Genomic DNA, 13673 nt, shown 5'->3' with positions numbered 1-13673 from the left:
AAGCAGGAGTTCCCAACCTTTTTGTCACCAGGGACCAGTTTCATGGAAGACAATTTTTCCATAGACCGGGTTGGTGGGGGGATGGTTTTGGGAGGATGCAAGCACATTACATTTATTGTGCATTTTATTTCTATTATTATTACATTGTAATATATAATGAAATAATTATATAACTTACCATAATGCAGAATCAGTAGGAGCCCTGAGCTTATTTTCCTGCAACTAGATGGTCCCATCTAGGGGTGATGGGAGACAGTGACACCTGAAGTGTGTTGCTTATGTCCAGTCTACTCCGTAAGATGCAGCTTAATTGTCACTTGCCACTCACTGACAGGGTTTTGACATGAGTCTGCAAGCAGTTGATTAATTATGGTCTCTGTGCAGTCAAACCTCTCTGCTAATGATACTCTATATTTGCAGCCACTCCCCAGCACTAGCATCACGGCCTCAGCTCTACCTCAGATCATCAGGCATTAGATTCTCATAAGGAACGTACAGCATAGATCCCTCACATGCGCAGTTCACAGTAGGGTTCGCACTCCTATGAGAATCTAATGCCACCACTGATCTGCGGAGCTCAGGTGGTAATGCGAGTGATGGGGAGCGGCTGTAAATACAAATGAAGCTTCGCTCGCTCACCCGCTGTTCACTTCCTGCTGTGTGGCCTGGTTCCTAACAGGCCACAGACTGGTAGTGGTCCATGGTCCAGGGACTGGGGACCCTTGGCATAAAGGATGAAGTGAGGTGGGTAAATGAACCAATTGACATGTAAGATTTCTACATTTTACATGAAATAGTACTATATTAACTCTAAGTAGACTGTGGAACATTATGGATATTTAATGTAACCCTTAGAGCAGCTAAAAAGTATAATGTAAAGAGCTATAGCTAAAAAAGCAAACATAAATTAAAACAAAATTCTGAAAAATATTCAAATAATCAAAAAGAAGGAACAGAGGAACAAATATTAGAAGAGATAAACAGAAAACAAAAAAAATGGTAGATTGACTTTCAACCATATCAATAATTACATAAATATTAACAGGCTGAACACTCCAATAAAAAGACAAAGATTGTTAGAACGGATTTAAAAAAAGCAAAACTCAACTATATGCTGTTTATAAGAAATACACTGTAAATATACAGACACAGTGTGAAAGTAAATGGATGGAAAACAGTATAAGAATGCTAGAATGGCTAAAATTATCAGATAAAATAGACTTCAAAACAAACAGTAGTGTCAAAGACAAAGAGGCATAATGGGAACACACAACAATCATAATGTCTCCAGGGTGAGCTGCAGTTGCCTCCCGCCTCTCCAGGAGAATCTCCAAGATCAGCAGGTAGGTCTGACCCAGGCTCCTAGCAGATTACTGCTTCTGTCTTGGGTCCTGGAGCATGTGAGATTTTGTGTGTGCCCTTTAAGAGTGAAGTCTCTATTTCCCCCAGCCCTCTAGGACACCCATAAGTAAGCCCTTCTCGCCTTCAAAGCCAAATGCTCTGGGGTCTCATCTTCCCAGTACAGGACCCTTGGGCTGGGAAGCCTGATACAGGGCTTGGACTTCTCACTCCTTTGGAGAACCTCTGCAGTTGTAATTATTCTCCTTTTTGTGGGTTATCCACCCACGGGTGTGGGACTTGACTATAGCATGACTCCACCCCTACTACCTTTCTTATTGTGGCTCCTTCTTTACATCTTTAGTTGTATTAGATCTTTTCTGATAGGTTCTGGTCTTTTTCATCAATGGTTCTGCAAACAGGTGTGACTTGGTTTGCTTGTAAGAGGAGATGAGCCCAGGTTGTTTTTTTTTGTTAAAGGAACATTCATCTATCTGTTTATCTATCTATCTGTCTATCTATTTATGGGTGTTGGGTCTTTGTTGCTGCCCACAGGCTTTCTCTAGTTGCGGCAAGTGGGGGCTACTCTGCAGTGCTCGGGCTTCTCATTGTGGTGGCTTCTCACTGTGGAGCACGGGCTCTAGGTGCGTGGGCTCAATAGTTGTGGCATGTGGGCTCAGTAATTGTGGCTTGTGGGCTCTAGAGCATAGGCTCAGTAGTTGTGACGCATGGGCTTAGTTGCTCCGTGGCATCTTCCCGGACCAGGGCTCCGAACCTGTGTCCCCTGCGTTGGCAGGCAGATTCTTAACCACTGCACCACCAGGGAAGTCCTGAGCCCAGGGTTTTTCTACTCTGCCATCTTAGCTGATCTCCCATGGACAGTACTGTTTAATTTCCATATGTTTGAGAATTTTCAGTTTTCCTTCCATTATTGATTTCTAGCATAATTTTACTATGGTAAAAAAAAGTATGCTTTGTGTGATTTCTATCTTTTTAAATTCATTAAGAATTGTTTTATGTTCTAATAGTGGTCTATGCTGGTGAATCTTCCACGCTCACTTTAGAAGAATGTTATTCTGCTGCTGCGTGTAGAGTCCTCTATATGTGTCTGTTAGATCTAGTCAGTGTATACTGTTGTTCAAGCCCTGTATTTCCCTATTGATCTTCTATGTAGATGTGTTATCCACTATTGAAACGGGTGATGAAGTTTCCAACTATCATTGTACAGCTTTCTACTCCCTTCCATTCCATCATTGTTTGCTTCATATGTTTCGGATCTCTGTTATTCTGGGGCGCAGATGTTTTAATTTATTATATCTCCTTGATGCATTGTCCCTTTAAGGATAATGTTCTTTACCTCTTCTAAAACTTTTTTACTGATGTCTGTTTTGTCTGACATTAGTAAAGCCACCCTATCTTGCTTTTGCTTGGAATATACCTTTCATTTTCAACCTATTTGTGTCTTTGAGTCTACCGTGAGCCCCTTCTAGACAACATACAGTTGGATCACATTTTTTTCCACTCTTTCAATCTCTGTACTTTAATTGATGGTATTAATCCATTTTCATTTAGTGTGATTACTGATAAAGAAGCTCTCAGTTCTGCCATTTTACTATTTATTTTCTACATCTATCATTTTGTCCCATAATTCTTGCAATACTGCCTTCTTTTCCATATGATATATTTTTTTCTAATGTACCATTTTGATCCTTCTCTCTTCCTCTTTTAGTTATTTCATTAGTGATTACCCTAAGGATTACAATATCTTAAATTTATAACAATCTAGGTTTAAATTATACCAACTTAACTTTAATAGCATACAAAACTTTACTTCTATATAGCTCTATCCTCTCCTTTATGTTATTATTGTCACAAAGTTATCTGTTTAAATACTGTGTGTCCATTAACAGAATTACAATTTTTGTTGCACTCACTGTTTTTTTTTTTTTTTTTTTTTTGTTCGTACGCGGGCCTCTCACTGCTGCTGCCTCTCCTGTTGCGGAGCACAGGCTCCGGGCACGCAGTCTCAGCGGCCGTGGCTCACAGGCCCAGGTGCTCCGCGGCATGTGGGATCCTCCCGGACCGGGGCACGAACCTGTGTCCCCTGCATCGGCAGGCGGACTCTCAACCACCGCGCCACCAGGGAAGCCCGCACTCACTGTTTTTAAAATCAGATGGGGAAAAAAGAAGAGTTACAAACCAAAAATATAATAATACTGGCTGTTATATTTACTTACATAGTTTTCTTTCCTTGTATTGTTTATTTCTTTGTACTGCTTTGAAATACAGTCCTTTCATTTCAGACTGAAGGACCCTTTTTAGTATTTCTTATAAGGCAGATCAACTAGCAGTAAACTTCCTCAGCTTTTATCTGGGAATATCTTAATTTTCCTTCATTTTTAAAGGATAGTTTTGACAGGTGTGTAGAATTCTTGATTGATTTTTTTTCTTTATATACTTCAAATGTGATCCTGCTACCTTCTGCCTTCCATGGTTTCTAATGAAAAAATTAGCTGTTAATCTTATTGAGGATCTCTTCTACAAAACCAGTTGCTTTTTGCTTGCTGCTTTCAAGATTCTGTCTTTGGTTTTTGACATTTTGAATGATGTGGATTTCTTTGAGTTGATTCTACTTGAATTTCATCATGTTTCTTGGATATGTAGATTCCTGCAGTTAGTCTAAATTTTCTTCTCCTTCTAAGACTCCCATAATGCATACGCTTGATGGCATCCCACATGTCCCTCAGGTTCTGTTCATTTTTTTTCTCCTTTTTCCTCTCATGTGATAATTTTTTTTTTTTTTTTTTTGTGGTACACGGGCCTCTCACTGTCGTGGCCTCTCCCGTTGTGGAGCACAGGCTCCAGACTTGCAGGCTCGGGATGCACAGGCTCAGCGGCCATGGCTCACAGGCCCAGCCGCTCCGTGGCATGTGGGATCCTCCCAGATGGGGGCACGAACCCGTGTCCCCTCCATCAGCAGGCAGACTCTCAACCACTGTGCCACCAGGGAAGCCCCTCATGTGATAATTTTAATTGTCCTATTTTAACATTCACTGATTCTTTCTTCTGCCTCCTCAAATCTGCTGTTGAGCCCATCTGGTGAATTTTCCTTTTCAGCTCCAAATTTTCTATTTGGTTCCTTTTAATTATTTCAATCTCTACTGATATTCTCTATCTGGTAAGAAATCATTCTGATCTTCTTCACATCATTGTCTATCATTTCCTTTACATCTCTAAGCTTATGTAAGACAGCTGATTTAAAGTCTTAGTCTAAACAGAAAGGCAGACATAGAGAACGGACGTGTGGGCACAGCAGGGGAAGGGGAGGGTGGGATGAATTGGGAGATTAGATTTGACATAAATACACTATCATGTGTAAAACAGATAGCTAGTGGGAACCTGCTGTGTAGCACAGGGAGCTCAGTTCAGTGCTCTGTGAAGACCTAGAAGTGGGATGGTGGGGGAGAGAGGTACATGAGGGAGGGGATATATGTATACATGTAGCTGATTCACTTCACTGTACAGGAGAAACTAATACAACATTGTAAAGCAATTATACTCCAATAAAAAAAATAAAGTTTTAATCTAGTAAATCCCAATGTCTGTGCTTCCCCAGGGATGCTATTTTTTTTTCCTTGTGAATGGGCCATACTTTCCTGTTTCTTTGTATGCCTTTTAATTTTTGCTGGAAATAAGATATTTTGAATATAATAATGTGATAACTCTGGAAATCAGATTCTTCCAGGTTTTACTGTTGTTGCTTTTGAGGGTAGTCATCTATTTGTTTAGTGACATTCTCAAACTATTTTTGCAAAGCCTATATTCCTTGTCATGTGTGATCACTGAAATCTCTGTTTCATTATCTCAGCAATCAGCCAGACATTTTTAACATCCTGACAGACTGATGTGACAGATTTTTAAAAAAATTCTAAAGCAACAAACAAACAATTCTCTCAGTCTTTGTAGATTGCCTCTGGGCTATGGCATGGTTTTCACTACTTAGCCAGGCTACCTATGTACAATTCAGCCTCAGAATTCAACTCTTGCTGTGTATAGCCCAAAGGTCCTCCAGAGTTTTAAGTCTGGGGTTCTCTCAGGTCTTTTATGAGCATGCATCCTGTTGTGGGCATGTGTGTTGTACCCCTGATTCCCTGGTATATGAGGTAGTCCTTCAAGGACTTTATTCCCCCCAAAATCTTCACCTTAGCCTTCTCTTTCTCAGGTCTTTCCATCTGTCTGCTGCTTTCCCCACTCTCCGTACCTTGCCTGAGAGACAGCTATGCATATTATGTCTTGAAGTGCTTTTGACATACACAAATGCTTTTGCCAAAGATGCTGTTCCAGCCTGAGGAAGGTGAAACAAAGCCAAGCTTCTGCACTGGTCCCTCTGGAAACCACAAGTCTGGTCAAAATTTGTGACCAGTTTTGGAGAAAAAGATCCATTGTTGCCCTCTGGCACCAGCTAGCTGACACCAGAAATGCTGGCCACTGTCACACTGGGGAATGGGGGATGGCAGACAGGTAAACAAAAATGCAACAATGCTTTCTTACCAAAAAGTTAGCAGTCTCTGTCTTTAATAAGCACTCCCCTGATTATTACAAGTTTTAAAAATTAGATTCTAGAGTTTTAAAAAAGTTAATTTTGTCAGTCTTTGTTTGCTTAATGTTTGCTTCACTGAGGGACTGATTCTTGGAGCTCCCTACTCTGCTGTTTTCATGATGTCTCTCCCACTTCTATTTATAGACCCCAATGTGGCATTCATAAGAATATCGCTCTGAGATCTCCTACTAAAGGGAGTGCAACTGACAGCCCCAGCTGTTCCATTTTGAAATGTGTCATTGTATTTTTGTGTTAAGGCTACACTTTCCACAAGCTGCTCCTAGAAAATAAATGAGGGCAGTAAGGGATACTGAGGCAGTCCTGTTCCTGACTGACACTGGATTCTTCGAGTGGCAATATTGGCTTGACGGCTCCAGAGAGCCAAACCAAACCTTCCTTTGAACTGTTCTGTGGTGTACTGGAGTGGGGGTGGAGGCTGTGGATGGGCAGTGTTTAGTAAGTAGACAGTGGCATAGGCCGATGACTACTAAGTTGTATTTATGCCCCAGGGAAGAATAATAAGAGACTGAGTGCTCTTTACAGTTAATGGCTAAGTGTGACAGCCAGAAAGCCACTCTGGTAGCTTATAGAGGTCCTTATCTACTGTATTTGAATGGAAGGTACAACTGACAGGTGGAAGACCTAACTGTTAACAGTCACAGAGCGCTAGGGACATTTGGATGAATCATCAAGGAAGGTCTGCTTTGCTAAAGTCAAGGCCCTATTTAAGAACACTGAAGGTACTGATATCTAGGTTAGGTACAGCTGCATGGATGCCCTTGAGGATGTTCACAGTGCAGACCCACTGCATCTGAGATAGCACTTCCACTGTGCTAAAACATTCTATACAGACCTCTCCCCACAATGCAAAAGATACTCCCTCCCCTCAGGAAATGCCTCTACTACTCTCCTGGTTGCCAGGCTGATAACAAGGGTTAAATCTCAGCACAATTTAGCTGAGAATATGCTGGACTTGATAAGCTAGGAGACCGCACACTTAAAGAGTTGAAAGAATTAGCTAGCATGTGCCAGCAGCAACAGGGGAGTTGGAATGGAAGACTGGATAAATAATTCATTAACGTGGGTGGCAGTTTTTCAGGATACTGAATTTAATATCCTATCAAGGACCCCAAAGGATGGTATAAATTGCTGCTAGAATGGCTCTTAGTAGCCTGAAAAAAAAAAAAAGGCCAATACTCAATGAAGTGGAAATGCCTGAGTGCTATGGCAAACTGTGCAAGGAGAAATAAAATGGAGAGCAGATGAGGGAGAGGATGAATACTATGCAACTCTGAGATGAACTGCAGCAACAGTGGATGCAGTTTAACTCACTAAACTCCTATTTTGTCTCCAGTCAATTTCCATGGAGTAGTTGCTGTGGAAAAATAGACCTATACAGACAAATGGTGGACAGTGGTATCACAAGAGTGCATTTCTCAGATCTCTAACTTCAGGAAAGAAAATAAGCCAATAGCTCCAGCTGCCATGACGTGAGATTCATCACTGCATCTACACTGAGGCTACATTCCCCACAGGCTGCTCCCAGCCAATAAATGATACAGCAGGGATTCCTGGGAGACATGGACCTGCCCTGTCACTGTCCTTTGCCCATAGTGTGAAGTCTCACTCTATGCATGCACAGGTTAGTGTTCAGCCAAAGACTCAAGGTGATCCGTGTGCAGATTTCTGGGGCTCTTCCTCTCCTGACTTTCCTGTTTGACTCCAAAGCTTGGGCTTTTCAAAAATTATTGCATGCTATCTACACAACTGACTAAACCTTAGTCTGTAAGTGCTATACTAGAGCTGTAAATTAGGACTTCAGTGAGCATTCGTAACTAGTACATCCTTCTCAATACTTTGGAGAGGCTATTCATAATTGCTTTTGATGATTACTGAGATGGCATATAGTAAGTAGACTTATGGTATTATAATATTTATTAAAGATGTTATTTCAGAGACCTTCTTCTGCCAGCTATGATAAGTAAAGTGTAAGAGACTGACTTTATTGTCATTAACATAATGGTAGAAGTTATTCACTGCCCTCACAGGGACATTGAGGATAATAGTATGTTGTGATATGACTACTGACATTATAATATATAAAAAATGCTTGGACTTCCCTGATGACACAGTGGTTAAGAATCTGCCTGCCAATGCAGGCGACACGGGTTTGAGCCCGGGTCTGGGAAGATTCCACATGCCGTGGAGCAATTAAGCCCGTGCGCCACAACGACTGAGCCCAAGTTCTAGAGCCCACGAGCCACAACCACTGAGCCCTCGTGCCACAACTACTGAAGCCCACGCGCCTAGAGCCCACACCCCACAACAAGAGAAGCCACCACTATGAGAAGTCTGTGCACCGCAATGAAGAGTAGCCCCCGCTCACCACAACTAGAGAAAAGCCCGCACATGACAACAAAGACCCAATGCAGCCAAAAATAAATAAATAAAAATTTAAAAAAATGCTAAGTTGAAGAATAATTCTGTGCTAGTAAATCAGTACAAAATAAATTAAAATATAAACCTCTGAATTAATGGCAGCAAGTATATGTTAAAAGTAAGGACATAAGTGAAACAGTAAGGCCTGACAAAGGAGAGTTTCAGCACTCCTGCTTAACCAAGGATATTCCCCTCAAGAGAACTGTTTGGTCAGGATTTCTGAGAACAAGTGTGTCAACATATTCTGGTTCTAAGGACATCAAGACTTCCCATAATATCTGAGTTGATGAAATACCAGTACCAACAGTGGCCCCATAAAACATGCTGGGAGAAGGAGATGTTTATAAAAAGTATTGAGAAATGTTTTTCAGAGTCACTTCATGGAAACTTAAACTGAGTTTGCCTCCAGTTTCTCCTGTCTTCAATACCTGTATGTTGAGAATAGGAATGAAAACTTGTGATTAATAAATCTACGCATGTTAATTTTGTCTGTGAAGTATGGATAGAAGTAATGATATAGCTCAAAGTTTCTGACTTATTCTAGAACAATGAGTTTGTCAGAAGTCCCTGGTACTTTACTAAAACTATAACTTACTGTTTTTTATAGGGTGTCAATTTAAAAAGTAAAATAATTTAGATCTCAGTTTAAATACATATATACTACTTTTAAGTCATAAAGCACTAAAATTTTATTTTCCTATAATAATTTTTTTATTTTAGTATATTTGAAACCCAGCTAAAATTTCCATCTATTCTGTATTGTGTCAAAGTAACCACTGGATTTGAGTATTTTCTACTACCCCTATCTCTCTCTATATATATACAGATTATTTTCAAAGATAAACTATTTCTGGTACAAAATAAGATATGCAAAAAATTAAAGTTTCTTAGCATTTTTATTAATCAATAAATACTGAATGGTAGTTGGAAGCCCCTGGAAAGAAAACTGTAAGGTGGTTTCTTTCCTTTTATCCCCCATAAAAAAGTATACAAATCTATATTAAAATGAAACAGTTGAAGTCATTTGTCTTAGGAATAAACAGTCTGATTTTCACCATTTGAAGGAAAAAAGTACATTTGGAATGAAGGGGGCTCATAAAAACTGACTGACTAGACCACCTGTGTACTCTGTGGTTGCTCACTCAGAATGATACTCCTCTTTACTTAACAATAGCAGTTTTGACTTTTCTTTTGTTGGTGTGGTATTTCACATTTATTGATTTGCATATATTGAACCATCCTTGTGACCCTGGGATGAATCTGACTTGATTGTGGCGTATGATCTTTTTTATGTATTATTGGATTTGGTTTGCTAGTATTTTGTTGAGAATTTTTGCATCTATATTCATCAAAGATATTGGCCTATAATTTTCTTTTTTTGCAGTGTCTTCATCTGCTTTTGGTATCTGGGTGATGGTGGCTTCATAGAAGGCCTGTATCGCTATGAACTTCCCTCCTAGGACTGCTTTTGCTGAATCCCATAGATTTTGGATGCTTGTGTTTTCACTGTCATTTGTCTCAAGATATTTTTAAATTTTCTCTTTGATTTCATCATTGACCCATTGGTTTTTTTTAGTAGCATGTTGTTTAGTCCCCATGTAATCATTTTTTTTTCTCATTCTTGTTCTTGTGGTTGATTTCTAGTTTCATTACATTGTAGTCAGAAAAGATACTTAAAAAAATTTCTATCCTCTTAAACTTTCTGAGGCTTGTTTTGTGTCCTAGGATGTAGTGTGTCCTAGAGAATGGTCTACATGATCATCTCAATAGATGCAGAAAAAGCATTTGATAAAATCCAACATCCATTCATGATAAGATCTCTTACCAAAGTGGGCATAGAGGGAACATAACTTCACATAATAAAAGCTATTTATGATAAACTCACAGCCAACATAATACTCAACACTGAAAAGCTGAAAGCCTGTCTGCTAAAATCTGGAACAAGACAAGGATGCCCACTCTCACCACTTTATTCAAGATAGTATTGGAAGTCCTAGCAACAGCAATTAGACAAGGAAAAGGAACAAAAGGTGTCCACATTGGAAGGGAAGAGGTAAAATTATCATTATATGCAGTTAACATGATACCACATATAGAAAACCCAAAAGACTCCACACAAAAACTACTAGAACTGATAAACGAATTCACCTTGGTAGCAGGATACAAGAATAACATACAGAAATATGTAGCATTTCTTTACACTAACAATGAAATACCAGAAAAGTAAAAACAATAAAAAATCCCTTTCAAAATTGCATCAAAAAATACTTAGGAACAAACCTAACCAAGGGGGTAAAAGACTTGTACACTATAGAGAACTATAAAACATTGATAAAGAAAATTGAAGCTGATTTAAAGAAATGAAAAGATACCCCATGCTGCTTGATTGGAAGAATTAATATTGTTAAAATGGCCACACTACCCAAAGAAATCTAGAGATTTAATGCAATACCTATCAAAATACCCATGACATTTTTCACAGAACTAGAACAAATAATCCCAAAATTTATATGGAACAACAAAAGACCCAGAATTGCCAAAGCAATCCTGAGATAAAAGAACAAAACAGGAGGCATAACCCTCCCAGACTTCAGATAATACTACAAAGCTACAGTAATCAAAACAGTGTGATATCAGCACAGAAACATACACCTGGATCAAGGGAACAGAAAAGGGATCCCAGAAATACATCCACACACCTATGGTCAATTAATCTTTGACAAAGGAGGCAAGAATATACAATGGAGAAAAAAAGTCTCTTCAGCAAGTCATGTTAGGAAAGTTGGACAGCCATATGTAAATTAATGAAGTTAGAACATTCCCTCACACCATACACCAAAATAAACTCAAAATGGCTTAAAGATTTAAACAAGACATGACACCATAAAACTCCTAGAAAAGAACATAGGTAAAATGTTCTCTGATATAAATCATATCAATGTTTACTTAGGTCAGTCTCCCAAGGCAATAGAAATAAAAGCAGAAATAAACAAATGGGATCTAATCAAACTTATAAGCTTTTGGCACAGAAAAGAAAACCATAAACATAATGAAAAGACAACCTATGGACTGGTAGAAAATATTTGCAAATGATGCAACAGACAAGGCCTTAATTTCCAAAATATACAAACAGCACATACAACTCAATAACAACAGAAAAACATACAACCCACTCAAAAAATTGCCAGAAGTGCTAAATCGACCTTCCTCCAAAGAAGACATACAGATGGCCAATAGGCACATGAAAAGATCCTCAACATCACTAGTTATTAGAGAAATGCAAATATAAGATACAATGAGGTATCACCTCACACCAGTCAGAATGGCCATTGTTAAAAAGTCTACAAAGGGAGTGGACTGGGTCTTTCTCACTGGTGTGCAGCCTCAATCAGGTGCAGCCATGGATAGAAATTTCTCCCAGTCAAAGCCAAAGCCCTGAGTCTGACACCAGATGGTGGAGTAGAAGGACTTGAGTTCACCTCCTCGCACATAATCACAACTAAATGCTGAACAACCATCGATAAAAAAGATTGGAACCTACCAAGAAAGATATTCTACACCCAAAGACAAAGAAGAAGTCACAGTGAGAAGGTAGGAGGGGCACATTCGTGATATAATCAAATGCTAGACTCACCGGGTGGGTGACCCACAAACTGGAAAGTAATCATATCACAAAGGTTCTCCCACATGAGTGAGAGCTCTGAGCCCCACATCAGGCTCCCCAGCCTGGGTGTCTGGCATCGAGAGGAGGAGCCCCCAGAGCATATGTCTTTGAAGGCCAGTGGGGCTTGAATGCACTGGGGGAAACAGAGGCTCTGCTCTTGGAAAGTGCTTAGCAACACAATCTTACCTCAGGAAACAAGAAATATCTCAAACAAACAACATAACCTTACACCTAAAACAACTAGAGTAAGAAAAACAAACAAAACACAAAAGTTGTAGAAGGAAAGAATTCATAAAGATCGGAGCAGAAATAAGTGAAGTAGAGTTGAAGAAGACAATCGAAAAGATCAATGAAACTAAAAGGTGGTTGTTTGAAAAGATAAACAAAATTGATAAAGCTTTAGCCAGACTCATCAGGAAAAAAAAAGGGAGAGGGCTCAAATCAATAAAATTACAAATTACAACTGACACCACAGAAATACAAAGGATCATGAGAGACTACTATAAGCAGCTATATGCCAATAAAATGGACAATCTAGAAGAAACGGACAAATTGTTAGAAAAGTACAATCTCCCAAGTCTGAACCAGGAAGAAAAAGAAGATATAAACAGACCAGTCACAAGTAATGAAATTGAAACTGTGATTTAAGAACTTTCAACAAACAAAAGCCCAGGACCAGATGGCTTCACAGGTGAATTCTATCAAACATTTAAAGAAGAGTAAACCCCTATCCTTCTGAAACTCATCCAAAAAATTGCACAGGAAGCAATGCTCCCAAACTCACTCTATGAGGCCATCATCAAACTCATTCTTTGAGGGCACCATCACCCTGATACCAAAACCATAAAAAGATACCACAAAAAGAGAAAACTACAGGCCACTATCATTGATGAATATAGATGCAAAAATCCTCAACAAAATACTAGCAAACTTAATCCAGGAACACATTAAAAGGATCATACACCATGATCAAGTGGGATTTATCCCAGGAATGCAAGGATTCTTCAGAATCCACAAATCAATCAGTATGATAAAACCACATTAGCAAATTGACGAATAAAAACAATATGATCATCTCAATAGATGCAGAAAAAGCTTTTGACAAAATTCAACACCCATTTATGATTAAAAAAAAAAACTCTCCAGAAAGTGGGCATAGAGGGAAACATCCTCAACATAATAAAGGCCATGTATGACAAACCCACAGCTAACATCATTCTCAATGGTAAAAAGCTGAAAGCATTTCCTTTAAAATCAGGAGCAAGACAAGGATGTCCATTCTTTCCACTTTTATTCAATATAGTTTGGGAAGTCCTAGCCATGGCTATCAAAGAAGAAAAAGAAATAAAAGGAATACAAATTGGGAAAAAAGAAGTAAAGCTATCACTGTTTGCAGATGACATGATACTATACATAGAAAATTCTAAAGACACTACCAGAAAACTACTAGAGCTCATCCATGAATTTCATAAAGTTGCAGGATACAAATACACAGAAATCTCGTGCATTCAACGGAAGATCAGAAAGAGAAATTAAGGAAGCAATTCTACTTACCATTGCATCAACAACAATAAAATACCTAGGAATAAATGTACCTGAGGAGACAGAAGACCTGTACTCTGAAAACTACAA

The 13673-nt window shown here is 39.1% G+C and overlaps 1 protein-coding gene across 2 annotated transcripts in view; it reads right to left on the bottom strand.

The window, feature by feature from the left end:
* Window positions 1-13673, bottom strand: part of WDPCP (WD repeat containing planar cell polarity effector) — a 255661-nt gene that overhangs the window by 38992 nt on the left and 202996 nt on the right. Inside the window, exon 13 of one of the 2 annotated variants that reach the window (XM_070046892.1) lies at window positions 3335-3496. The exons of the other annotated variant lie outside the window; for it this stretch is intronic. Coding sequence (XP_069902993.1) covers window positions 3463-3496 — 34 coding nt within the window. The 3' untranslated portion in view covers window positions 3335-3462. Of the gene's footprint in view, window positions 1-3334; window positions 3497-13673 lie in introns of those variants that run through there. 2 annotated transcript variants of the gene reach the window in all.

Source organism: Globicephala melas, chromosome 12 (assembly GCF_963455315.2).
Source record: "Globicephala melas chromosome 12, mGloMel1.2, whole genome shotgun sequence".
Classification (NCBI taxonomy): Eukaryota; Metazoa; Chordata; class Mammalia; order Artiodactyla; family Delphinidae; genus Globicephala; species Globicephala melas.
Note: the sequence above shows the minus strand (reverse complement) of the source record. Positions and strands in the feature narration are given on the sequence as shown.